General features: G+C 35.2%; 1 protein-coding gene across 2 annotated transcripts in view; it reads left to right on the forward strand.

Moving 5' to 3' along the window:
• Window positions 1–3279: 3279 nt before the first annotated feature.
• LOC118183819 (glyoxylate reductase/hydroxypyruvate reductase-like) overlaps window positions 3280–27610 on the forward strand; it is a 52896-nt gene continuing 28565 nt past the window's right edge. For both annotated transcript variants that reach the window (XM_035353425.2, XM_035353426.2), the window contains exons 1-3: window positions 3280–3435; window positions 24736–24866; window positions 26004–26076. In XM_035353425.2, the coding sequence (XP_035209316.1) occupies window positions 3365–3435; window positions 24736–24866; window positions 26004–26076 (275 nt within the window). In that variant the 5' untranslated portion in view covers window positions 3280–3364. The remainder of the gene's footprint in view (window positions 3436–24735; window positions 24867–26003; window positions 26077–27610) is intronic.

Raw genomic sequence — 27610 nt, forward strand, 5'->3', positions numbered from 1 at the left:
ATTAATACTTTTATGTTTTTGTAGGCTATCCTCCATATTTGGAAAATCATTCAGATTATTTTGTTACAGATTTTCTATTAGCAAAATAAATTTTTTATATGCGTCTATGAAGCTGATCATATCAATTACTGGTTTATTTTTACCTTGTAATTCTAAATTTAAATGACTTAATATTGAAGTAAAATCAGTAAGAAATGCTAAGTCACTAAGCCAAGTTTCATCATTTAAATTTTCACAGTTTCCATCTTATTCGTGAAGAAAATCTATAATTTCAGGCAATAAATCACGAAATCGCTGCAAACATTTACCTCTGCTTAGCCATCTGACATCGGTATGTAGTAATAACTCAGGCTAGCCTTCATTGAGCTGCAGTTGGAAGAGACACCGTTTGAGGGAACTTCCTCAAACTGAATTAACAATTTTAAACGCTAAGTTCATTGCCTCTTTTGTGTTTAGTCTCTTGCTACCTGTTGCTGCAGGCAATTTTTCTCTTAAATATTTCATGTTTTAGAACATCAATAAAATTTTTATACAAAGCTGATGCTTTTTAGTTCAAAGCAACTACTAGCTAACACTTGCTGGTGCATTATGCAATGATAGCTTAGAAAGGCGGGAGATTCATCTTCCTTTCGACATAAGGCTATAAATCCGTGTATACTATCTTTCATTGTAACTGCGCCATCCGTTGTTATTGAGACTAATTTTAAGAATGGTTCTTTCAAATCATTGAGCAAGTTTATAAAGATTTGGAATATGTCCACACCTCTAATCCTTCAAAGAAATTCCTTTCCTTCAGAGAAACCATACCCAACAATTCTTCTTTAGATGTAAAATCCTTAAAAAACATACAAAAACAAGTAATTGTGCCGCACTACTTATATCTGTCGGTTCATCACACTGAAAGGAAAAACAAGAACAACTGTTAGTATCATTATATAACTGTTTTTTTACATTCCCATTCATTCTTTTAATTCGTCGCATCACTGTGTTTCAAGACAATTGTAGATCTTGACTTGCAGCAACAATTTCATTCTTGTTCTTAAAATCGTTAAAAAGTGAATCTGACATTTCTAAAAAAATTTCCTTTACAAATTCACCATCGGAAAATGGCTTATACTTTTTTTGTTAAGACATAACTTACTACTTGTGTAACTTACTACAAGTAGTTACTACTTGTGATTTTAACCTTGGCTTTTTAAAAACGCTTTGTTGATTTATTAATTGAGTTTTAAGATCCTTAACTTTATGTTTTCTCTGTTCAGAATTTGGTGGATAATCTGTTTGATACTTGTTACGTAAAGCTAAAAAATGTCTCTCCAGATTACCTTTTTCAGCAATGGCTACTGAGGTAAGTCATATTAAATAACAACATTGTAAAAAGGTAATCATTCAACATTGCAAAAAAATAATCGAGTTCCCATTCTTCATTGAAGTGATAAGTTTTCGGTTTCTTCGGTGTACTACTCATGTTCATGGGTGTACTACAGTGCAAAGAAATATGACAATTTCAAGAATAAATATTGAATTAAATATTTTTGTAGAAAATTCAAAACTCATGAACTGCGACTATTATCTCGGATACATTGAGAGAAATGATAACAATACCGCATACTACGATCGGATATAGCAATACAAGTGTATTGAAATCATTTGAATAGAATTATTGTTATCCGTAATATATTTGTAATACTTCCCCTTGTTTTTTTCTCAGTGTAATAACCGCAGTTTAGAGATCTGTTCCTGAGAATGCTCACTTATCAAGTAAATAGATATATAAGAAAAAAGCAATTTGATTTAAAACAAAGGAAAGGTACTTACATTTAAAAAAAAAAAAAAAAAAAAAAATTGAAATCCAAAGTGGTCACTGAGGATAAATAATATTGATTAATAATAATACTGTTAATACAAAAGAAAAAAATTACTGTATGACACTACCAAATATTCAAGCTAACTGACTGTGTTTTTCGACGAGTCGAGCCCTAACAGTTGCGTTCATGCATTGCATTGCGTCTGGTGTTAAGTGTAAAACATAAGTCAAAATGTATTCTGATGCATGACTAGAGATCACAGTTTCAGGCTATCAGTATTCTAGGAATTAATGACATCGGCAAATTCCCAGAATGCATTAAACACTCTCACGCGCTGGAGATAACAATTTTTTTTTTTTTTTTTTCTGTACAACGTTGCCATTGCTCGCTTTGAAATCCTTGAGTTTGTTAATAAAAAATTCGTTTGCTTATCAACTAAATACTTTGGCATTTTTTTTAATAATATGGAATCCAATTCATAATAATAAAGTTGGCTTGCAACAAAATAATGTAAGTTTTTAACTGCATTTTCCAAAAATACATTCTGGGCTAAATACATAATTTTTTTCTACATTTTTCTCATACGTAATCAATATTTTTAGTCCAAAAGGGCGTCAACCCAGAAGGGCTATTCGTAGTCTCGAAACGGCAATTTGCATCGAATCACTATAAACGGCTATATCGCTTTTCAAATTGTTGCCACCAAATATTATCGTCCTGTATTTTATTTAAAGAAATTAAATAATAAAGAATCTGCATGAATGTATGTATATTTCCCGCATTGTGACAAAACAACGATACCTAGAGCCATAAAATTTTGAATAACGTAGTCCCCACCCGAATATGGGCACCTGGAAGCCAGAAACTTGAATTTCGAATTTGTTTTATTGTCTATTTCATGTTTTTAAACTTGAACGAATTATTGATTAAGAAACTCAAAGATTTCAAAATGAGCAGTGTCAACACACTGTGCGGAATGAAATATTTTTATTTCCAGCTTGTAAGATTGTCTATTGAAAATTCTAACGATATGCTGTTTTTAAATATTTTTAACCCAAATACTCTCGAAACGTGTATATATGTAAATGAAAAAAAAGTCCCTTTGGGCATAATATAAAAATATGAAAGGTTTCAGTTTTTTTTATTTCTTTATTATTATTTTTACTAAACACACTTAAGAATGTTATAAAGGAGCGTTCGAACCATATTAAAAGAAGATAAATTTTAAAAATACAGAAATCGATTTTTTTCCCCTTCTTAAACAGTGCTAAATCAAAACCATGTAAAAAGTAGCGGCATAAAAACAAAATGTGATGCAGTCCAAAACCTTTTGTCATCATTGTGTCTCTCTATCTTGATGATAAATTTATGATTGGGCAAAGAAGAAAAATGACTACATAAGTGATAGCTCTTTTTATCTACAGTTTTTTTTTTTTTTTTTTTTATCTCAGTAAAAAATTATTCTTTTCAACTAAATGATTTGAGCAATCTGACTGAATCTAGCAAGTCGCATTGTTTTGTTCACATATCTAAGGGGTGTTAAAAAAACTAGCAGAATGAGCAAACCAAAAGTACTCATTACGCGTTCTGACTTTCCTGAAACTGGGATTAAAAAATTACAGGAAAAGTAAGTGATAATAGTTTTTAGTATAATTTATTCATTTAACGAACAAAGAAATTTACATAACATTCGTTAGCCATACTAATTATTAAAATTTATGCTATTTTAATGTAAATCGAGACCTGATGTCGTAAAAATTTAGAGCAACTGAAATCGATTAATCAGTACTATATATATATGTGTGTGTGTGTATATGTATAAGATTGTTTATTGGTATTAGGTATGATGAGCGAATTTAGTGGAAAGGCCACCATTTATTTTTCAGTCTTGGTCAAAGAGGGGGAAGAATGTAGCTCTCACACGATAGAAGATAGCTTGAAACAGCTGCGTAGTAAACGGCTGGAGAGAAAATCAAGACTAGCTTCATGGCTAAAACATAATTTTTATTTTTGAACAGGAACAATTCTTTAGACACACATTTTTTCTTAATTCGTACAACACTAGGGGTGCTAAATTCGCCCCGCATTTTATATACGCAGTTACATTTTAAACATTAGGGGAATGCAAATAAGCGAAGAGACGTGTTTTATTCAAGGCTGAGCAACAGCAGAAGGGGATGCGTAGTTTGTTGCAGTAGCACTTATAAGCTTGGCTTCATTGTTTAAATCCTGAATGATGATTGGGCAATATACCTTTCGCAGTGCAGAATACTGCAAGTGTCAAGGCAGATTTAGATTGAAATTAGGAATTTGAAGGTCTGTATGCGAATAATTTAGTATTGTGTTAGTGATTGTCTTTCATATTTTATATTTCACATAATCTTCCCCATTAAGGAGAAAAGGACTTGGCGTGAGGCCTTTTCAGGAAAAAGCATTACAGTATTAGCAAAGAAAGGGAAATTTTGTACAATATTTACAATTTCAATGAGAAAAATAAATGTTTTCAAGGATGTAGCCTTTTAGGTTTCATTATGCTTTGTCATCATTGATTGGTGAACGTTCTCATATCTGAATATATAAAAAGATATAAAAATATAGTTTAGAATTATGATAGAAAAACTATTATATGACCTGTAAACTGAATTAGAGTTCAGTTCGAAAGTCTCTAGATTTGTAAAGTTGTATAGTTCTTGAAGCATTTTCTCCAAATAGCATAAAATGGTTCTAAATTTGGAGTACCAATTTTTCACGAAAGAGCTAAAAACGTTTATATATCTTGAAAGGTTTCTCGAAGATCACGTAAGAAATTTTATGGTTTTTTGTAAAAACTAAGTTTTGTCATCAATATAAAATCAAAATGTTTCTAATACATAGTTATAAAATTTTATTAAAATTAATTACTCATTGCGAAACAAAATCAGATGTTCTTACTTTACAGCAATGTAACAATTAATGCATAGAAATGAAAAAATGCAATGCAACATGATAACAAAATAAACTTTTATGAAAAATGGGCAGGCCCTCGACAAACGAATTAGCGTAACTACTTGCTGATGGCTGTGTGATGTTTAAATGCAATTACACAACCAGAAACCTCCTTTTCTTATGCAAAGTAACTGGCTTTTAGTATTTAATTTTATGGTCATAAAAATTCTTTCATACTACGCACTTAAAAAATAAATAAAATAAAATAAAATAAAATAAAATAAAATAAAAAAAATAATAAATATCTTGTAGGGATTTATATTTATTTTAACTAATAATTTAAAGTTTCATTTGAAACTTTCCTATAAGTCTTCATTTCCCTAATTGTCAGTGCCAGAATAGTTAAACGTTGTAGCGGCCGTGAATGAATGCAAATTTTCTGTTTTGAAGGAAGTAGTTAAAAGCCGAGTTTCGTTAGGGGAAAGGGAGAGTTAGACTCTAGCTGCCCTCTCTGCTGTAGGTACGTTTGCTCATTGGTGATGCAAGTGGCTTAATATCATTGCTTTGCTGTCACTAGCTTAGAAGGGGGTTGAAGTTCGAGATCTCGCTGAGCCCTGTACACTAGTTTATTCACTTGTTAATGTTTCAACGTTTAGTTTAAATTATCTGACTTTCAGTTACCGCCCAAGTAGAGCGAAGTTTATTAGCGTCGAGTTGATGCATTGCAAATTTTAAAGAGTTAATAATGGGTACGTGAACCCTTCTCCTGTGTAGTTTCCTGCTACTCCAGTATACAGATAGAAATTAACCCACCTGGACTCTACAATCTAAAAATGAAGAAGTTGAATGAATGAAACACGAATAACTTGTATACACACGTTATTTCTTAGAAATTTAGTAAACAAAACTTCCCATCACACTACAATAATAATATTAATAATAATTTTTAGAAAAAAAATTAAATGTATGTAGTGTGTTGTGTGTGTTTGTAAGTGTGGATGTGTAGTAGCACTTTGTGCTGAAACTATGGCTAGAAGAATGTGACTGGGGAAAAATACTAATAATCAGTCAGTTCATGACCATAGCTAATTCTCCTAATAATGATAATAATAATAATAATAATAAAGAGGAGTACTCCTGGAGGGAAACGGGCATGTGCTATCAGAATGGTATTATTCTGACGTTGCTTTGTATCTTCCCTAAAGAGAAGATGCAGATATTCGTATTTCGTTTTAATCCATGATTTTAATCCTGAATGATGGTTGGGCAAGAACTTTCGCAATGCGGAATAATGCAAACATCAATGAAGATGTGAAGTGGTTTGCCTTTCAGAAATTTAAAGGTCTATATGCGAATTTACTTAGTAATTTTGTTAGTGATTGTCTTTCATATTTTACATACACACACACACACATATATATATATAGTTTCCGGCTTCTACTAAAGATTACTTGAAAATTGTATTTATAAATTTTTCCTCCTCATGTTATTATTTTAAAAGCCAACACAAATTTGAATTGAGTTTGCTACTTTTGAGACTCATTTATATGTGAAGGAGTTCCGTATTGGATTAAGTTACTTGTTGGATTCACAATATGCTGAATGAGGATTACAATGCAAGTATGAAAATAACATGCGAATATCAATTTGTAAATGTAAAAGATGGACTTTTGTTAGAAACAGATTTCAAATCTAAACGATTAGGCATTTCTCTGGAAGGAATTTCTCCCTTCTTACTATACGCTTACGCAGTTTAACTGAAAGCACGTCTCGCTAGTAAATCGGAAGGTCCGAAGTTCCAATCCCGGAAAGAACACTACAAATTTTTCATGTTTCCTGCCTTCACAAACATAATATATGACTCTGTATCTCTACTGAGCTTGCATTTTAAGTTTTTTTCTTCCTATTAACGCATGATCATACTCGTTTACAATAATCAAATTTTGGCTGCAGCGAGACATAAGTCAAGATGGTATTCATTTATAAATATTTCTAAGCAGAACACGAATATAGAAAACATCTCATCACGAATATAGTAAATATTTTTATGATGAAAATTTCGTTTAACGTGCGCTACTTTTTATAACCATTCATTAAGTGATTGCATAAATATAATCAATTAATGGATTGTTATAATGTGGCGCAGATTATGACTGTACTTACGCCGATAAAAAGAGTTAAATAATCTGAAACTAAAAATATAATTTTGAAATATATACAATTAAAAAAGGAGTATCTACAAGGAATGTAGTTTATACCCCCGTGGCAGTCTCGGCCACGGGGGTATAAAATTTATGAACTTGGTGGTTCTGAAGGCTCTGGGAAAGGTCACTTATTGGCCGGCCTCGGAGTCTGGCACGTCCTAGCGCGGCGTGGTGCTAGTAACCCGTGGGGTTTTCCCCCGGGGTCGCTGGGTAATGTCCCGCTGCGACGGGCTCGCCCGAGCGACTGGCAGGAGCAATTGACGACCGGTGCTGCCTGGTGACGTATCCAGGTGGTGCGCGGCTCTGCTGGAGGGTAATAGTGGAGGTTGAACCTCCACGACGTGCCCGAAGGCAGAGTCGAGCTGTAGTGAGATTTAGTTACTCGGAACAGGGAAGCCGAAACCCATAGTTACGACTGATTAACATTTGGAAACAATACTGTTGCGAGCTACAGTTCGAAGTTCATCTCCTTAATAACTAAATCACATAAGCAAGAAGAAATCGGCAATTTTTTTGTAATAAATACTGCACGGAGTGTAATAAACAACTCTAAATAATCCAAAGAGAACGCAGAAGATAACTCAAATTCTCCTTAATACACGAAGAATATCGCAGATTACTGATACTCACAGAGTAAACTCTAAAATACAATTATTGATGATTCAGTCAACTCTTTGAACTGAAATTAAATGTCTTTGAGTTAACAGATTCACTAGGTGTGGAAGCTTTATATCTATAGAGTTTTTTGGTTTCTTGAAACTCTGGAGAAACCATTTTTGTGGTTTCAAAAATACGTTCTCTGGAATTTTCCAAAACGTCACCAAACTAGTCACAAAAATTATCCTAAAGGTTATCAGGAGACTTTCTGCTTATATCTCGACTTGCAGTTCGGCTGTTTTCAAAAACTAAACGCTGATCAATTGACAGTCAGATGATTTACAATTTTACAGAAGCCATGACAACCACAAACACCATACGTGGCCACAAATATCCATTAAACTAAAATACAAAATAGAACTATTATATAAAATGCAGCAAATAAATAAATATAAATGATATAAATGACATTATGCTAATACACAAAACCAAAAATACTGTCAAATATTTAGAAATGTCTTCAATAATATGTATTACATAATACTGTTAATATTCCATGTATCCAATTCTGTCTCATATTGTGTGCTATCCATGCCTTGACACTGAATTTAATAGAACTTTGCGGCATAGCCAGCCAAACGGCATTAATTCGCGTCTAAAGTTCATCCAAATTTGAGGAAGCACAGTCATAACGCATGGCATTTTATTCGACCACATCCTACAAATATTTGTTGGGAGAAATCTATGCCGTTTAGGAAGAAATGAGACGTCGCTATAATGAGCTGTAATTTTGAACACTCGCATTGTTGCCGCAGTATAACGAATGGTACTAATATGATGGAAAATTATTGCGAGAAGCCATTTCATATGCGGAAATTCAACTGATCGTAAAATGTCATTGCCGTATCGGGTGCAGTCGATTTAACATTTTTGATCACGATGCGGGACTAAAAATATTACGATAACTATAAAAACATGTTTTACCTTAGATATTTACATATTTTATTTAACTAAAACTTTATAAATTAAAAGATTTTTACACTCATATCATTTAAACGTATTTTTAGTATTTATAAAGTATTGTTTGATTTTTGTTGTTATTGAGAGTCCTTGTGTAGTGTAATCGTGGTGGCTTACCAAAAGAGTATACTTGATGTAAGTGAAACAAAAGAATTACAATGATGCTTTCCTTGAGTTTAACAAAATAGATGAACAGGGCATGTCAGCCTATGATATTTGATGAAAACGTAAGGTAGATAACAAGGTGTATACTTGACTGGTAGTATAAATTTGACAATGGTAACTACTGCGCTACTTCAGATTTACTTTGCCATCACATTACGTCGGCCATATATGGTTGCAATTCTGTCCGGTTGTTTCATAGTAAATGCTGTTTGGAACACTGCTTGATTTCTAGTCTTCGACAGCTTTATTCCATGCCATGATTCCACGCTTCAAATCGCCGCACTATGTTGGAGAGAATAACACCTACTGGCTAAGTCGATAACCCAGAACGACACTCAACCCGGATAACCACATCGGGACGACAAACAGTCTTCACATATCCTTGGCCTATACCGCTGAATTATATAACCTTGCTGAAGAGGTGAAAAGTATTTCATCTCTTCAACAATGCGAAGACGTACGAAGGAATGCACATTTCCCAAAGCTGTTATTGAGGTACATTAAAAATTGAAATTATTATGTTATGAAAAGCATATGTTATTTTTGAATAAATTTGTTACGAATAATAATAATTACAATAATTATAAATAAATAATTGTTGTTCAGTAACAGAAGTTTTAATGGTGCACAGCTAAATCACTCGGATAATCAGTTGTTCGGCGCATTATCCGAGTATATCAAACGTATTATCCGAGTATTCTAAAAATATCTCAGTTAATCGTCCATACGATTTAGTTCCTTTATGTGAAAATTTGCCCTTACTACGCCATTCAGAAATTGTACTTTTATTCTATAATTGGTAATTATCTTTTTTGGCAGAACCATTTATTTTCCGAAACCTATTTTCAAGGATGGTTTCGATAAGCTGTGAAATGCTATCATATTCCTCTAATTTTTCCTTCTCTCACGTAATGTAATTCGTACTTAGTAACATAAGTAACTTTATTATAAATAAGGGTTCCGTTTTAAAGAATGAAATCTTTTCCTCGAAGAGTCCTTTTTAGAATTTTTTATTGTTAAGTGATCAGTTATCGCCTTTTTGTTAATTTATATTTTGAGGGGACTTTGCTGGAATGCTTAAATTAAGCAAATTCAGAATTATGAAACTATACACTGCTAACTTTTATGAAGGATTTTTATAAATTTTTCTTCGTTTAGAGTGTGAATTTGAGGAAGAGGAATTGATTCAGTTACATTTCTTTAAATGTTTAATACTTTTTCTATTCTATATAAGTTAAATGCTACAACACTAAAAATATATCTAAAATAGTATATTAACAACATTATTTTAAAAATAAACGTGTGTAATTAGGTAAAAAAATAATTATTCTTTTATTAAAGGTTGATTTTGGCATGTAAAACCTTCCCGTCCCCCCCCCCAAAAGGAGGGGACAGATCTGTATCTCACATTCTACTGCGCCGATTGACGAAATTATTCAACATAGTGTCTCTCATTTTCGAAAGCGCGACTTAAAATATATATTAGATTTATATATAGCATTTTTTTAACATAGGTATTCTGACATAAAATGTGACTTTTTTAAAATGACATACCGATTTTTTCCATATTTCGATTTTACGACTCAAATTATACGAAAGTGCCAAGTTTTGTAAAAATCACACGAATAGTTTTTAAAAAATTAGCTCTCAAAATTTTAAATCCTCAATTTTAATTGAATTTGGTTCATATTTATTAATATATCTTTTTAATTTAACTTATTTAATATCTTCTTTCACAGTTCAAAACTTAGGTTTAATCCAAAAAAAGTTCGCAGGTATTTTATGATTTATTTTTGAAACTTGTATTTTTTAGTATTTTATAAATTTCTGGAAAAGCTTTTGAGTTACAACCTGTAAAATTTTTACCATCACCTTAAAGTAGATACATTTCTAAGCATACCTACAAAGCAATAGAGATCTTTAATCAAAAATTTCTCAAAACATTTATATACTGGCGCGTTTTGAAATCTGGTTTGTTATAAGCATTAATAACGCCGACTTCGCAAGACTTATTTCGTTGAAATTATTTCAAAGAATAAAGAGTACACTTTTTTCTGCTCGTGCTCAGTGAAGGTTGTAAGGATCTTAAGTTTTACTAACGTTTATTTTATTTTAAATCTTTACTATCACTTCTTATTTTCTACTTCCGGCCAGAATTATAAGCGTTAAGGATTTTATGCAAAGTTTGTCTGGCGAACGCCAAGTATTTAAGTGTGGCCTTTTTGCCAAGCGAAAGAGAGAAAGCAGTAAGTCAACGCAGGCCGCTTACCTTAGAAGTTACGCAGTTGCTGTTTGCCTTCCAGGCCAGAGGTTTTAATCCTCTTGATAAATTAAACGTATTGTAGTGTTCACAGTCTCTGTGCTACATACGCTTCCTGTTATTATAAGGCCAATCTTCCACGTGTATTATTCTAGAGTTAAATTAGAGTTTAGTTTTATTTTTATACTTTTACGTTAGACCCCGAGTGGCGGGTCATTGTATTCCGAAGTACGGAAGTTATTGTATATAGAGAAAAATAAAGGGTTTTGTATACCCTTCGTCTGTATCCTGTCTACTTACTACAATTAGTGAACATAGCTTTAGTAAGCTCTCTGTTCCTAGTCAGGTCCTTGTATGTTCCCGAAGAAGGTTAGAAGGAACATGGAACCTGATAGTGGCGCCCAACGAAGAAGAATAACCATGGCCGAGTTTCAAGAAGAACATGTGCTGCCTGCAGAAACGGCTCAGAATCCAGAAATGCCAGCTGCCGCCCTGGAAGGATTCGGTTACATCGTCCAGACCATGCGCGCTTCGATGAAACCAGAAGCAACGTTTAACGGAAACTCACCGGTAACCAGTTTTTTGGAAAAATTGGAGGACCACTTCATGCTCTACCCCGTGCACGAGTTTCAAAAAGTTACCTTAGCTACCAGCGCTTTGAGGGGCCAAGCGCTTAACTGGTTCAAATGTATAGGCAGAAGTCTCTTGGGTCAAGCAGGAAGTCCCACCTATACTTACGAGAATTTCAAGACTGCCCTACTAAAAGCCTTCCCTGTTGTAAGGGATCGTGCGAAATTAGAAACGGAACTTTTTAGTATATATCAACAAAGAATCGAAAACCTCTCGAGCTTTATTTTAAGAAAAATTCACGTTTTCAAGCTCTTGTATGGAAACCGTCCGGATCCTGAAATAATTCAAGTGATTTTGCCGAGGTTACTGCCCCAAGTACAAGACTTTATTGAATTAAGGAATCCGACTACACTGGAAAAGTTATTTGAGCTAGCAATCCAGTTTGAAAGTAGAAGAACGGCGGACGTCGAAAGAAGACGCCAATATCAACAGCGAAACCAATTTGGTACGCCAAGACTACAGCAAACTCAAGCATACGGCTACGGAGAAAAAGCGAATCAGTGGGCAAGGAAACCCGAGCATTCAAAAACAGCCGGCGAACGTCGACAGTTCAATAGCAACCCAGGAAAAAAGTCTCAAGGCCAGGGGAAAAAGAAGGAAAGCACGGAAAGGAAAAATAATTTAAACTAAAACGGATTTCTGCTGACGAGAGGGTGCGGAAATCCGAAGGCCACGAAAATCCCTCTTCCTACAAGTTAAATACAGTAATGGTGAAAAATTTGACTCTTCCGAAGATTGAAGTCTTGGTGAATAATATCCCAGCCACCGCACTCCTGGATACAGGCGCGCAGTGTTCCTGTGTGGCAGAGGAGTTTTTTAGAAAGTATTTTCGCAAATACCGCATATATAATGCGGATAATACAACAGTGTTAGCGGCGCAAGGAGAAAAATGTAAGTGCGTAGGTAAAGTACCTTTGTATATCCGTATCAAGGACGAATAAATAAAGGTGATGTTTTTTATAGTAAAGAATCTGCAAGCACATTTAATCTTAGGGATCGATTTTCTTTCAGACGGACAAGCAACACTGGATTTTAATGAAGCGTCCCTTAAGCTGATAATGAGACCAGTTCGTACTGAAAAGGCTGAACCGCCGATGGTAAATCTTGACCACCTGCCTAATGACGAGCAAGATAGAATCCGACAAGTGGTAAGTGAATTTGCTTCGTTATTTAGTGATATTCCAGGATTTACTCAGGTTACTAACCATAGTATTGACACCGGAGATGCATTGCCAGTTCGTCAAAAACCATACCGGTATGATAAGAATAAGGAAAAAATTATAGAATGGCATATTACCGATATGCTACGTAAAAAAATCATAACGCCCATCTCAAGTAGTTATGCTAGCCCGGTGGTTTTATGTAAGAAAAATAATGACTATCCTTTGGAGCATCTAAAAAGGTGGAGATTCGCTATTGATTACCGTAAATTAAATTCCATAACGAAATATCCGGTATATCCGTTACCGATCATAGAAGAAATTTTAAGGAACATAAAATCAACCAAATTTATGACGACTTTAGACTTAACGACTGGTTATTTTCAAATAGGGGTGAGGCCTGAGGACGTGCCTAAGACTGCTTTTATAACCAAGTCTGGCACTTATGCATTTTTGCGTATGCCGTTTGGCCTTTCAGGCGCCCCGGCAATATTTCAGCGATGCATGGACATTGTGTTAAGACCTGTTCTTGGAAAGTCCACATTTATCTATTTAGACGATATCATTATTACTAGTGATAATCTAGACCAACATGTACAGGATTTAAGACAGGTGTTTTCTTTATTAAATGAGGCCGGTCTAAAAGTTAATGTCGAAAAGTGCAAATTTGCAGCCCCTGAATTAAAATATTTAGGTTACAAAATATCTCAAAAAGGGATCGAGGCAGATGAATCAAAAATAATCGCTGTACAAAAGTATCCGACTCCAAACACGGCAAAGAAGCTCTCTTCTTTTCTAGGACTTTGTTCATATTATAGGTCCTTTATAAAAGATTTTGCGGCTATCGCTGAGCCATTGTTAAAATTAAAAAGGAAAAAGGCAAGATTCTCGTGGACGGCCGAAGCCAATAGTGCTTTCGAAAAATTAAAACAAGCATTAACGCAAGCCCCTGTGTTGAAATTTCCTGAAAAGGATGAAAATTTAGAAATTTCAGCGGATGCTTCGGATTATACGGTAGGAGCGGTACTTTCGCAAAATCAGCAGCCCGTTGCATTTTTTAGCCGAACTTTAAATCAAACACAAAGAAACTATTCCGCGACCGAGAGAGAGGCACTTGCAGTTCTGTTAGCAGTGCAAAAGTTCCGACTCTATTTTGGAAAGGCGCCGAAAACAGTATACTCTGATCATGCGGCGGTAACTAGATTGTACTCAGGGAAAAATTTATCCCCAAGGTTAATAAGATGGGCACTCGAGCTGCAAGAATATAATCTGGTAATCAAGCATACCCCTGGAAAGGAAAATATCGTAGCAGATGCCCTATCAAGGATTAAAATAGACGAACAAGGCAATACCGTAAAGATGGCAATGCTGACAGCATGTACAATAAATTCCCGAGAAACTCTAATAACCGAACTGGGTAAGGATCCTGAGTTTGGAAGTATTTATGAGTATTTGAAGGATCCTGAAAATTTTAGCCACCAAGATATTGTGGCGATAAGAAATAGGGCGGCCCATTACGAACTAATAGATGGTCTATTATTCTATACAAAAACTACGAATTCCAACAACGAATTTCGACCTGTTATCCCAGATAGTCTTAGATTAAATATCCTGCAGGAGCTCCACGACAGCCCTTTAGCTTCTCATGCTGGTATTCGAAAAACTATCCAACGCGTACGCGAGGCAGTCTACTTTCCTGAACTGCAAAAGTTAACAAGGGCGTATGTCCAGTCCTGCCCAACATGTCAAGCCGTTAATTATATTAATTTCCACCCGGCCGGGTTTCTAAAAAGTATTAAATCCGAATTTCCAAATGAAATAATTGGCATCGATTTATTGGGCCCTCTCCCAAAAAGTCAGTTAAATAAAAGTCGCTATCTCCTTGTTATGGTTGATCATTTTAGTAAATGGACCGAAATTGTTCCCTTAAAACGAGCCTCCGCGAAATTAGTTACTGATTCTATTTTAAATAAATATATTTTAAAATACGGGGCGCCCCTAAAAGTTATATCGGATAATGGTCCTCAATTTGTAAATAATATATTTGAAGACATGTGCCAAAAACTGGGCATACGTCATTTAAAAATGGTCCCGTATCAGCCGCAATCAAATATAGCGGAACGGGTCAATAGAAATATAGTGAAAATTATCCGTAGTTATGTTAAAAATTTTCATAAAAGCTGGGATAACTATGTCAATGAATTTGCTTTCGCCCTTAGGACCGCAAAACATGATACAACGGGCAAAACTCCTGCTGAGTTATTTCTAGGCAGAAAGATTATAACACCGTTAGATAAATTATTTTATGTGCAACAAAGAGCCCCAGAATTTAAAATGGGTGATATAGAAAAACTAATAAAAGAAGCAAAAAAGAATACGGAAGTAGCACAAAGAAAACAGAAGCTATATTATGATTTGAAACGACGGGGAGTAACTTATAAAGTAGGGGATGAAGTTTTAAAAATTAAGCATTCACTTTCTTCAGAACCAGAAGATGAAACTGCCAAATTTTTTCCACGATTTGAAGGACCATATGTTATAGAAAAAATAACTCACGCTGTTGTAGTGTTAAAAGCCAGAAATGGTGAAACCTGTTCCGCAAACATTGATCAAATCAAGCCCTACTTCGATCGTAATAAAATGCAAATCTTTTCAGATCTTTTGCAGGATCCGGCACGGCAGACACCGCAGGTACAAGTTCCAGAGGTGGAAAAACGACAAGTACAAGGGCAAGCCAATGAGAGACAGAAGCAAGTGAAAAGAAAATTGCCCCGCGGAAAAATTGAAGGTAACAAGAAAAAGAAGCCGTTCCACCGTCCAGAAAACAGAGTTCACGAACACCCCCAGAATGAAGAAGGGAGAAGGACGACGTATGTGAAGAGGACCAGGAGAAATGACGGCAACTATAACCCGGCTTTAAAACGGAAGATCTACTCATCCGACAGAACTCTCCGCAGCAAAAGTCGCCGAACTGCAGAAGGGCCATCAGCGGCGGAGGAAAAAGTACAAGGAAAATTTGAACGGCCAACAACGAGGTCCAAGCAGGATCACGACAGAAGTTTCCCGGTTCCGCTAAGACCAGCTGCCTTCAAACGGCCAAGACCACAAGCAGAGGAGAAAAGGAAGGTGTTCAAGGGTGGCCGAACTGGTGAAAAACGGAAGCTTCCAGAGGAAAGCACTGAAGGGCGAGCCCGTACAAGAAGGAGGATAAATCAAGCTACTATCTGCAGTACCTTTAAAGACTGGGCCCAGAAAAGGATGTCCGAATATTACAAAGATAAGTAAAATTTTATGTTACTTTGCAAACTTAAGTTAATCTTTCATTCTTACTGCAAGTGGCAGATTTCAAGAAGTTTTACCTCATGCGAGGTCTACCTTTATCGCCAAAAGGGCGAGAAATGAGTTGTGACCGATTTTCTTATTATGTTTTCAATTACTCGCGCGTAAAACTAAAGTTGATGTATAATAGCGTTGTGTAAAGACTTAAATATTGTAAAAAGTTATTGTATAAATTTTATTTAAAACATTCTAGCAAGAGAGAAGTTTTAGTCTGAAAGACTTTTTGAAATGTATTATTTCAATGTAGAAAGAATTGGCACTTGCTGTGAAAAGAATAGAAGTTAACAATGTACTACTAATGTATGTTTTCAAATCTGTAAAATTAACGGCATGTTGATATGTTCTGTTATTTTAAATGTTAAGAAATACCGTGATATGGTAAAAGTGAAAGTAATGTTAAAAATTTGTTATTCGTGTGACTGTAAAGACTAAATCATGGCGAATATGTGTTAAAGGTTGAATGATGTAGTTAGGCTCTCTGACGCTACACTTTAGAGTTAGCCACTTTTAGAATAGTACCTCAGGGTTTAGAGTTGAAATTAGGGTGTGTTAAGAGGTCTCGTTATGTTGAATTTTAACACGTTAGTGTTTTGATTGTAGGAGGAAGTGTGGCACACGTAGACAGAAACACATTCGTGTTTGGTGTTCTTTTACAACACATGTCAGACAGCACGGGGAGAGATAATTAAAATAGTCATGAATGAAATAAGAATGTTAAGAGCAGTATAATTGTATATGTTACTTGCCATGTCATTGTGTAACATTTCATTAAACTAGTTTTCCTTCCAGATCTCTGGAAGGAACCAGAACTGAATAAAAGCTCCTGTGTAGATGCAGTACAGATGAAAAAAAAAATTGTTGTATATCCTGGGAGCTGCTTTTGTAACAAATTTCTTTCTTTTAAATTTCTAGTTTCTAGCGAAGTTATGTTTGTAAAAGATTGGCCTCGCGTTAGATTCTAGAGCTAAAAGTTTTCAACAAGGTCGTTTTAGACCTCCGTTTCAAACTAATTAACTCTGGCGGGAAGTATGTAAGGATCTTAAGTTTTACTAACGTTTATTTTATTTTAAATCTTTACTATCACTTCTTATTTTCTACTTCCGGCCAGAATTATAAGCGTTAAGGATTTTATGCAAAGTTTGTCTGGCGAACGCCAAGTATTTAAGTGTGGCCTTTTTGCCAAGCGAAAGAGAGAAAGCAGTAAGTCAACGCAGGCCGCTTACCTTAGAAGTTACGCAGTTGCTGTTTGCCTTCCAGGCCAGAGGTTTTAATCCTCTTGATAAATTAAACGTATTGTAGTGTTCACAGTCTCTGTGCTACATACGCTTCCTGTTATTATAAGGCCAATCTTCCACGTGTATTATTCTAGAGTTAAATTAGAGTTTAGTTTTATTTTTATACTTTTACGTTAGACCCCGAGTGGCGGGTCATTGTATTCCGAAGTACGGAAGTTATTGTATATAGAGAAAAATAAAGGGTTTTGTATACCCTTCGTCTGTATCCTGTCTACTTACTACAATTAGTGAACATAGCTTTAGTAAGCTCTCTGTTCCTAGTCAGGTCCTTGTATGTTCCCGAAGAAGGTTAGAAGGAACATGGAACCTGATAGTGGCGCCCAACGAAGAAGAATAACCATGGCCGAGTTTCAAGAAGAACATGTGCTGCCTGCAGAAACGGCTCAGAATCCAGAAATGCCAGCTGCCGCCCTGGAAGGATTCGGTTACATCGTCCAGACCATGCGCGCTTCGATGAAACCAGAAGCAACGTTTAACGGAAACTCACCGGTAACCAGTTTTTTGGAAAAATTGGAGGACCACTTCATGCTCTACCCCGTGCACGAGTTTCAAAAAGTTACCTTAGCTACCAGCGCTTTGAGGGGCCAAGCGCTTAACTGGTTCAAATGTATAGGCAGAAGTCTCTTGGGTCAAGCAGGAAGTCCCACCTATACTTACGAGAATTTCAAGACTGCCCTACTAAAAGCCTTCCCTGTTGTAAGGGATCGTGCGAAATTAGAAACGGAACTTTTTAGTATATATCAACAAAGAATCGAAAACCTCTCGAGCTTTATTTTAAGAAAAATTCACGTTTTCAAGCTCTTGTATGGAAACCGTCCGGATCCTGAAATAATTCAAGTGATTTTGCCGAGGTTACTGCCCCAAGTACAAGACTTTATTGAATTAAGGAATCCGACTACACTGGAAAAGTTATTTGAGCTAGCAATCCAGTTTGAAAGTAGAAGAACGGCGGACGTCGAAAGAAGACGCCAATATCAACAGCGAAACCAATTTGGTACGCCAAGACTACAGCAAACTCAAGCATACGGCTACGGAGAAAAAGCGAATCAGTGGGCAAGGAAACCCGAGCATTCAAAAACAGCCGGCGAACGTCGACAGTTCAATAGCAACCCAGGAAAAAAGTCTCAAGGCCAGGGGAAAAAGAAGGAAAGCACGGAAAGGAAAAATAATTTAAACTAAAACGGATTTCTGCTGACGAGAGGGTGCGGAAATCCGAAGGCCACGAAAATCCCTCTTCCTACAAGTTAAATACAGTAATGGTGAAAAATTTGACTCTTCCGAAGATTGAAGTCTTGGTGAATAATATCCCAGCCACCGCACTCCTGGATACAGGCGCGCAGTGTTCCTGTGTGGCAGAGGAGTTTTTTAGAAAGTATTTTCGCAAATACCGCATATATAATGCGGATAATACAACAGTGTTAGCGGCGCAAGGAGAAAAATGTAAGTGCGTAGGTAAAGTACCTTTGTATATCCGTATCAAGGACGAATAAATAAAGGTGATGTTTTTTATAGTAAAGAATCTGCAAGCACATTTAATCTTAGGGATCGATTTTCTTTCAGACGGACAAGCAACACTGGATTTTAATGAAGCGTCCCTTAAGCTGATAATGAGACCAGTTCGTACTGAAAAGGCTGAACCGCCGATGGTAAATCTTGACCACCTGCCTAATGACGAGCAAGATAGAATCCGACAAGTGGTAAGTGAATTTGCTTCGTTATTTAGTGATATTCCAGGATTTACTCAGGTTACTAACCATAGTATTGACACCGGAGATGCATTGCCAGTTCGTCAAAAACCATACCGGTATGATAAGAATAAGGAAAAAATTATAGAATGGCATATTACCGATATGCTACGTAAAAAAATCATAACGCCCATCTCAAGTAGTTATGCTAGCCCGGTGGTTTTATGTAAGAAAAATAATGACTATCCTTTGGAGCATCCAAAAAGGTGGAGATTCGCTATTGATTACCGTAAATTAAATTCCATAACGAAATATCCGGTATATCCGTTACCGATCATAGAAGAAATTTTAAGGAACATAAAATCAACCAAATTTATGACGACTTTAGACTTAACGACTGGTTATTTTCAAATAGGGGTGAGGCCTGAGGACGTGCCTAAGACTGCTTTTATAACCAAGTCTGGCACTTATGCATTTTTGCGTATGCCGTTTGGCCTTTCAGGCGCCCCGGCAATATTTCAGCGATGCATGGACATTGTGTTAAGACCTGTTCTTGGAAAGTCCACATTTATCTATTTAGACGATATCATTATTACTAGTGATAATCTAGACCAACATGTACAGGATTTAAGACAGGTGTTTTCTTTATTAAATGAGGCCGGTCTAAAAGTTAATGTCGAAAAGTGCAAATTTGCAGCCCCTGAATTAAAATATTTAGGTTACAAAATATCTCAAAAAGGGATCGAGGCAGATGAATCAAAAATAATCGCTGTACAAAAGTATCCGACTCCAAACACGGCAAAGAAGCTCTCTTCTTTTCTAGGACTTTGTTCATATTATAGGTCCTTTATAAAAGATTTTGCGGCTATCGCTGAGCCATTGTTAAAATTAAAAAGGAAAAAGGCAAGATTCTCGTGGACGGCCGAAGCCAATAGTGCTTTCGAAAAATTAAAACAAGCATTAACGCAAGCCCCTGTGTTGAAATTTCCTGAAAAGGATGAAAATTTAGAAATTTCAGCGGATGCTTCGGATTATACGGTAGGAGCGGTACTTTCGCAAAATCAGCAGCCCGTTGCATTTTTTAGCCGAACTTTAAATCAAACACAAAGAAACTATTCCGCGACCGAGAGAGAGGCACTTGCAGTTCTGTTAGCAGTGCAAAAGTTCCGACTCTATTTTGGAAAGGCGCCGAAAACAGTATACTCTGATCATGCGGCGGTAACTAGATTGTACTCAGGGAAAAATTTATCCCCAAGGTTAATAAGATGGGCACTCGAGCTGCAAGAATATAATCTGGTAATCAAGCATACCCCTGGAAAGGAAAATATCGTAGCAGATGCCCTATCAAGGATTAAAATAGACGAACAAGGCAATACCGTAAAGATGGCAATGCTGACAGCATGTACAATAAATTCCCGAGAAACTCTAATAACCGAACTGGGTAAGGATCCTGAGTTTGGAAGTATTTATGAGTATTTGAAGGATCCTGAAAATTTTAGCCACCAAGATATTGTGGCGATAAGAAATAGGGCGGCCCATTACGAACTAATAGATGGTCTATTATTCTATACAAAAACTACGAATTCCAACAACGAATTTCGACCTGTTATCCCAGATAGTCTTAGATTAAATATCCTGCAGGAGCTCCACGACAGCCCTTTAGCTTCTCATGCTGGTATTCGAAAAACTATCCAACGCGTACGCGAGGCAGTCTACTTTCCTGAACTGCAAAAGTTAACAAGGGCGTATGTCCAGTCCTGCCCAACATGTCAAGCCGTTAATTATATTAATTTCCACCCGGCCGGGTTTCTAAAAAGTATTAAATCCGAATTTCCAAATGAAATAATTGGCATCGATTTATTGGGCCCTCTCCCAAAAAGTCAGTTAAATAAAAGTCGCTATCTCCTTGTTATGGTTGATCATTTTAGTAAATGGACCGAAATTGTTCCCTTAAAACGAGCCTCCGCGAAATTAGTTACTGATTCTATTTTAAATAAATATATTTTAAAATACGGGGCGCCCCTAAAAGTTATATCGGATAATGGTCCTCAATTTGTAAATAATATATTTGAAGACATGTGCCAAAAACTGGGCATACGTCATTTAAAAATGGTCCCGTATCAGCCGCAATCAAATATAGCGGAACGGGTCAATAGAAATATAGTGAAAATTATCCGTAGTTATGTTAAAAATTTTCATAAAAGCTGGGATAACTATGTCAATGAATTTGCTTTCGCCCTTAGGACCGCAAAACATGATACAACGGGCAAAACTCCTGCTGAGTTATTTCTAGGCAGAAAGATTATAACACCGTTAGATAAATTATTTTATGTGCAACAAAGAGCCCCAGAATTTAAAATGGGTGATATAGAAAAACTAATAAAAGAAGCAAAAAAGAATACGGAAGTAGCACAAAGAAAACAGAAGCTATATTATGATTTGAAACGACGGGGAGTAACTTATAAAGTAGGGGATGAAGTTTTAAAAATTAAGCATTCACTTTCTTCAGAACCAGAAGATGAAACTGCCAAATTTTTTCCACGATTTGAAGGACCATATGTTATAGAAAAAATAACTCACGCTGTTGTAGTGTTAAAAGCCAGAAATGGTGAAACCTGTTCCGCAAACATTGATCAAATCAAGCCCTACTTCGATCGTAATAAAATGCAAATCTTTTCAGATCTTTTGCAGGATCCGGCACGGCAGACACCGCAGGTACAAGTTCCAGAGGTGGAAAAACGACAAGTACAAGGGCAAGCCAATGAGAGACAGAAGCAAGTGAAAAGAAAATTGCCCCGCGGAAAAATTGAAGGTAACAAGAAAAAGAAGCCGTTCCACCGTCCAGAAAACAGAGTTCACGAACACCCCCAGAATGAAGAAGGGAGAAGGACGACGTATGTGAAGAGGACCAGGAGAAATGACGGCAACTATAACCCGGCTTTAAAACGGAAGATCTACTCATCCGACAGAACTCTCCGCAGCAAAAGTCGCCGAACTGCAGAAGGGCCATCAGCGGCGGAGGAAAAAGTACAAGGAAAATTTGAACGGCCAACAACGAGGTCCAAGCAGGATCACGACAGAAGTTTCCCGGTTCCGCTAAGACCAGCTGCCTTCAAACGGCCAAGACCACAAGCAGAGGAGAAAAGGAAGGTGTTCAAGGGTGGCCGAACTGGTGAAAAACGGAAGCTTCCAGAGGAAAGCACTGAAGGGCGAGCCCGTACAAGAAGGAGGATAAATCAAGCTACTATCTGCAGTACCTTTAAAGACTGGGCCCAGAAAAGGATGTCCGAATATTACAAAGATAAGTAAAATTTTATGTTACTTTGCAAACTTAAGTTAATCTTTCATTCTTACTGCAAGTGGCAGATTTCAAGAAGTTTTACCTCATGCGAGGTCTACCTTTATCGCCAAAAGGGCGAGAAATGAGTTGTGACCGATTTTCTTATTATGTTTTCAATTACTCGCGCGTAAAACTAAAGTTGATGTATAATAGCGTTGTGTAAAGACTTAAATATTGTAAAAAGTTATTGTATAAATTTTATTTAAAACATTCTAGCAAGAGAGAAGTTTTAGTCTGAAAGACTTTTTGAAATGTATTATTTCAATGTAGAAAGAATTGGCACTTGCTGTGAAAAGAATAGAAGTTAACAATGTACTACTAATGTATGTTTTCAAATCTGTAAAATTAACGGCATGTTGATATGTTCTGTTATTTTAAATGTTAAGAAATACCGTGATATGGTAAAAGTGAAAGTAATGTTAAAAATTTGTTATTCGTGTGACTGTAAAGACTAAATCATGGCGAATATGTGTTAAAGGTTGAATGATGTAGTTAGGCTCTCTGACGCTACACTTTAGAGTTAGCCACTTTTAGAATAGTACCTCAGGGTTTAGAGTTGAAATTAGGGTGTGTTAAGAGGTCTCGTTATGTTGAATTTTAACACGTTAGTGTTTTGATTGTAGGAGGAAGTGTGGCACACGTAGACAGAAACACATTCGTGTTTGGTGTTCTTTTACAACACATGTCAGACAGCACGGGGAGAGATAATTAAAATAGTCATGAATGAAATAAGAATGTTAAGAGCAGTATAATTGTATATGTTACTTGCCATGTCATTGTGTAACATTTCATTAAACTAGTTTTCCTTCCAGATCTCTGGAAGGAACCAGAACTGAATAAAAGCTCCTGTGTAGATGCAGTACAGATGAAAAAAAAAATTGTTGTATATCCTGGGAGCTGCTTTTGTAACAAATTTCTTTCTTTTAAATTTCTAGTTTCTAGCGAAGTTATGTTTGTAAAAGATTGGCCTCGCGTTAGATTCTAGAGCTAAAAGTTTTCAACAAGGTCGTTTTAGACCTCCGTTTCAAACTAATTAACTCTGGCGGGAAGTATGTAAGGATCTTAAGTTTTACTAACGTTTATTTTATTTTAAATCTTTACTATCACTTCTTATTTTCTACTTCCGGCCAGAATTATAAGCGTTAAGGATTTTATGCAAAGTTTGTCTGGCGAACGCCAAGTATTTAAGTGTGGCCTTTTTGCCAAGCGAAAGAGAGAAAGCAGTAAGTCAACGCAGGCCGCTTACCTTAGAAGTTACGCAGTTGCTGTTTGCCTTCCAGGCCAGAGGTTTTAATCCTCTTGATAAATTAAACGTATTGTAGTGTTCACAGTCTCTGTGCTACATACGCTTCCTGTTATTATAAGGCCAATCTTCCACGTGTATTATTCTAGAGTTAAATTAGAGTTTAGTTTTATTTTTATACTTTTACGTTAGACCCCGAGTGGCGGGTCATTGTATTCCGAAGTACGGAAGTTATTGTATATAGAGAAAATAAAGGGTTTTGTATACCCTTCGTCTGTATCCTGTCTACTTACTACAATTAGTGAACATAGCTTTAGTAAGCTCTCTGTTCCTAGTCAGGTCCTTGTATGTTCCCGAAGAAGGTTAGAAGGAACATTGAACCTGATAAGGTTAAAGAAAACTAAGTTACCATAAATTAAAAATTTCGCCAAGCGAATAATTATTCTTGGCGCAGACTAAAAAATGTGCGCCAAGATAAATTTTTAGAAAATTTAATATTTTGGCATTATTTGAGTCGTGGAATCGAAGTATGGAAAAAAAATCTGTATATCATTTCAGAAAAATCCGATTTTGTATCAAAATACCTATGTTAGAACAATACTATATATAAATCTAATATCTATAAGTCACGCTTTCGAGACATAAAAAAAAGCAGATTAAATTGCGTCGATCGGCCCAGTAGATCCCACCTTTTTTTTCAGTGTACCGAGGACCTCTCTGAATATAATTTTTGTTTCTAAAGGCAAAATTTTTAATTTAGTGCGAAACTCATGGGAGAAAAGAATTCACATATCAAACTTGTATAAATTGAAAGCATTTTGATTTCTAGTTCTACATATAGTCAATACCATATTAATTGCGATTTAAAAGCAAAGGTAAAATTAAGCTATTTCTTTTCATTTTTCAGATTAAATTTTGGAATTAGTACAAAAATTTTAGAGATCGATTTAAATTGCTTTCAAATCTTTAGAAGTCACTTTTAAAAGAGTCCTAAGATTGACCTTTATTTTACCTATTGCTCATCGAAATCACCTAATTTAGTTTTATAACGTTTACTTTTTTAGGTACGATGTTGAAGTGTATCCACATTCTCGAATTATTCCTCGAGACTGCTTATTACAACATATCAAAGGAGCAAGCGGCTTGTTCTGCATATCGACTGATAAAATAGATAAGGAAGTTTTAGATGCTGCAGGTTTGTTATTCATTCTAAACTTTTATATGAATATCTTAACATATCTAAGCATAAAAATAAAATTTTTCCTTCATTACCATTTCCTTTATTATCTCGGAGCGTCTGCTATTACAATAGAATGTGTCTGCAGAACAATTCGGCAGTGAAAATTAAATTTGTTGAGTCCGATTTGAGGACCAATTAAAGTGCCTTCCTTCATCCCGGCTACGATAATTTTGAGAAAATTTGTTTCCAGAAACCAAAACTTTCTTATTTATTCGCTTTAAAAAAATTATTCTTTGAACCGAGTTTCATTGTACGTTCGTTTGCATGAAATAGTTACTTTTTAAATACAAAAACTGATTGTCCGAACCTATGTTAATTTTGAAATTAGCATAATCGACGTTATTGTATTAAGGAAGTGTCTTGATATTTCTTCTATGGAGTTTTATCTCTCTGATCACTTGAAAAGAGCTCTTTCTAAGCGCACACTTTCCCCGTTTGATGGTATCTGGAAAGTAGGGAACGAGGAATGGAAATCAGTACCATTGGAAAGAAAAAAAAAAAAAAAATGCTTCTATCACGGAACTCAGACGCAGACTTATGGTCCAGAAAGAAAGCTAAAAAATACTCTTTACATTTAAAATACTAATTAAACGGCCCCTATAGCCTTCTGAAAATGTGTAAACACCCCCTCTATAGTGTTAATTTCACAAATAACTGTATGAAATTTTATTTTATTAGTTATTTTAAAAGTAATTGCAACAATATTTTACTAAATTCCGCTGTATATGGACTGTATAAAAGTTTTAGCTTTATTTTTATAGAACTTGTCCACTTATTATATACAGATTATTTTCATAAATTTTGTACCATATTTTAAGGAACTTAATTTAGAAGCGTATATTTAGAATGAATAGTTAAAGAAATTAAACCTGCAGTCAATTTTTTCCCAACGTCCCGTCCGCATGCACATATGTATATAAATATACATACATGTAAGTTTATACTTTAGAACTACTTAATAGCCTCATTACAGTTCTAGGATGAAGCATTATGCTTGTTTATGATCACATTTTCACTTCAGAGATGGTTAATTATAAGCAGGAAAATAAATAATAATTCTTTCTTATAATTCTCATATTTGATTTTCTTCAGGACCTCAGTTGAAAGTAGTAGCAACAATGTCTTTGGGTTTCGATCATATAGATGTAAAAGAATGCAAGAAGAGGTTAGTGTCATTTTTTTCTAATAAATTTAAATCAACGCATAACTTCCTGATATTGCGAAGTAACGGGGTGTAGAGAAAACTTAAATTTCGCATATCATAAAAGTCAGGTACAGTTACTCACTTCTAATAACAAAATGCTACAGAATGATTCGCAACGGTAAAAGAATGAAATTGTTTTGTTAAAAAACATAGATTAAAAAAAAAAAAAAAAAAAAAAAAAAAAAAATCTGAAAGCTTTCAGATTTTATATTACCCCTAAAAGGGCTGTTTCATTTACAGGCACATACACGTTTGAAGAGCATTTGCGCTAACGCCTTATTGGCTAAAAATATTTAAAAACGGCATATCTTTAGAAATTGAGATAGATTAGTCTAGCGAGTTGGAGATAAAAATGTTTTATTCCTTACAGTGTTGCCACTGCTTGCTTTGATATTGTTGAGTTTTTAATTAAAAATTCGTTAAAGTTTTACAAAATAGGAAATAGACAATAAAACAAATTCCAAATTCGTGCTTCTAGGTGCCCATATTCGTGTGAAAGGTAATGTTATTCAAAATTTGAAGACTCTAGGTACCGTTGTTTTTGCACAATGCGAGGAACATACTACATACAATTAAGAAGACTCTTCGTTGTTTAGTTTCTTTAAATATAATATAGGGCGATAACATTTAGTGCAACAATTTTAAAAGTGATTAGGACACTTAAAGTAATTTCACACAAAATGCCGTTTCGAGGCTAATAGCTAACGCCCATTTGGGCTAAAAAAAGTTAATTAGAGCAGAGCGGTAGAATATTAGTAAATAAGATAATTAATATTAAGTTAAATAATTTAACATTATTTTAACTACATGGAAATAATCGTAAGAGTTTATCCATGATATTCGCTTATTTTGTATGCATTTACATACTGAATTTTAAAATTCTTTTAAAAATATCACTCACTTTATTTAAACATATCTGACAAGGACACCCCATGATATAATTTAATATGCCGTACAAACGGCATATTAAATTATACATATTTTTTGCCGCACTTCATTTAAACTTATTTCTTCAAATTTCGTTAGGGATACATTTCTCTTTCAATCATTTCAATTCTCACTTCTCGGCAAGGCAAAAATACATAAAAACTCAAAACATCACTAAAAACATCTACAATAAAAATTATAAGATACAGATATTCATAAAACACCAAATACATTTAAAAATAATTTTTACAACTGAAATTAGAGTTTCTATGAAAAAAATAAGCAATTCGGCAGGCGGGCAGGAAGACAAAAGTTTTCGGTGCACAAAACTGAAACTTTTGACCCTATTGAGCCAAGAGACACTCAAGTTGGTGCGCGAAGTGACTTAATTCATTGTTGTAGTAAGATTTCAAATGTAAACAAATGGCGGTCTCTTTAAGCTCAGCGTTTTTTAAACTTTAAATTATTGATAAGTCTAGTAAGAGTAATAAGAGAGAGTATATATATAAGAGTGTGAGAATATATATATATATATATATATATATATGTTTGGTGCATCCGATTCCAG

Source organism: Stegodyphus dumicola, chromosome 7 (assembly GCF_044657685.1).
Source record: "Stegodyphus dumicola isolate Sdum_Otavi_A_Nest chromosome 7, ASM4465768v1".
NCBI lineage: Eukaryota > Metazoa > Arthropoda > Arachnida > Araneae > Eresidae > Stegodyphus > Stegodyphus dumicola.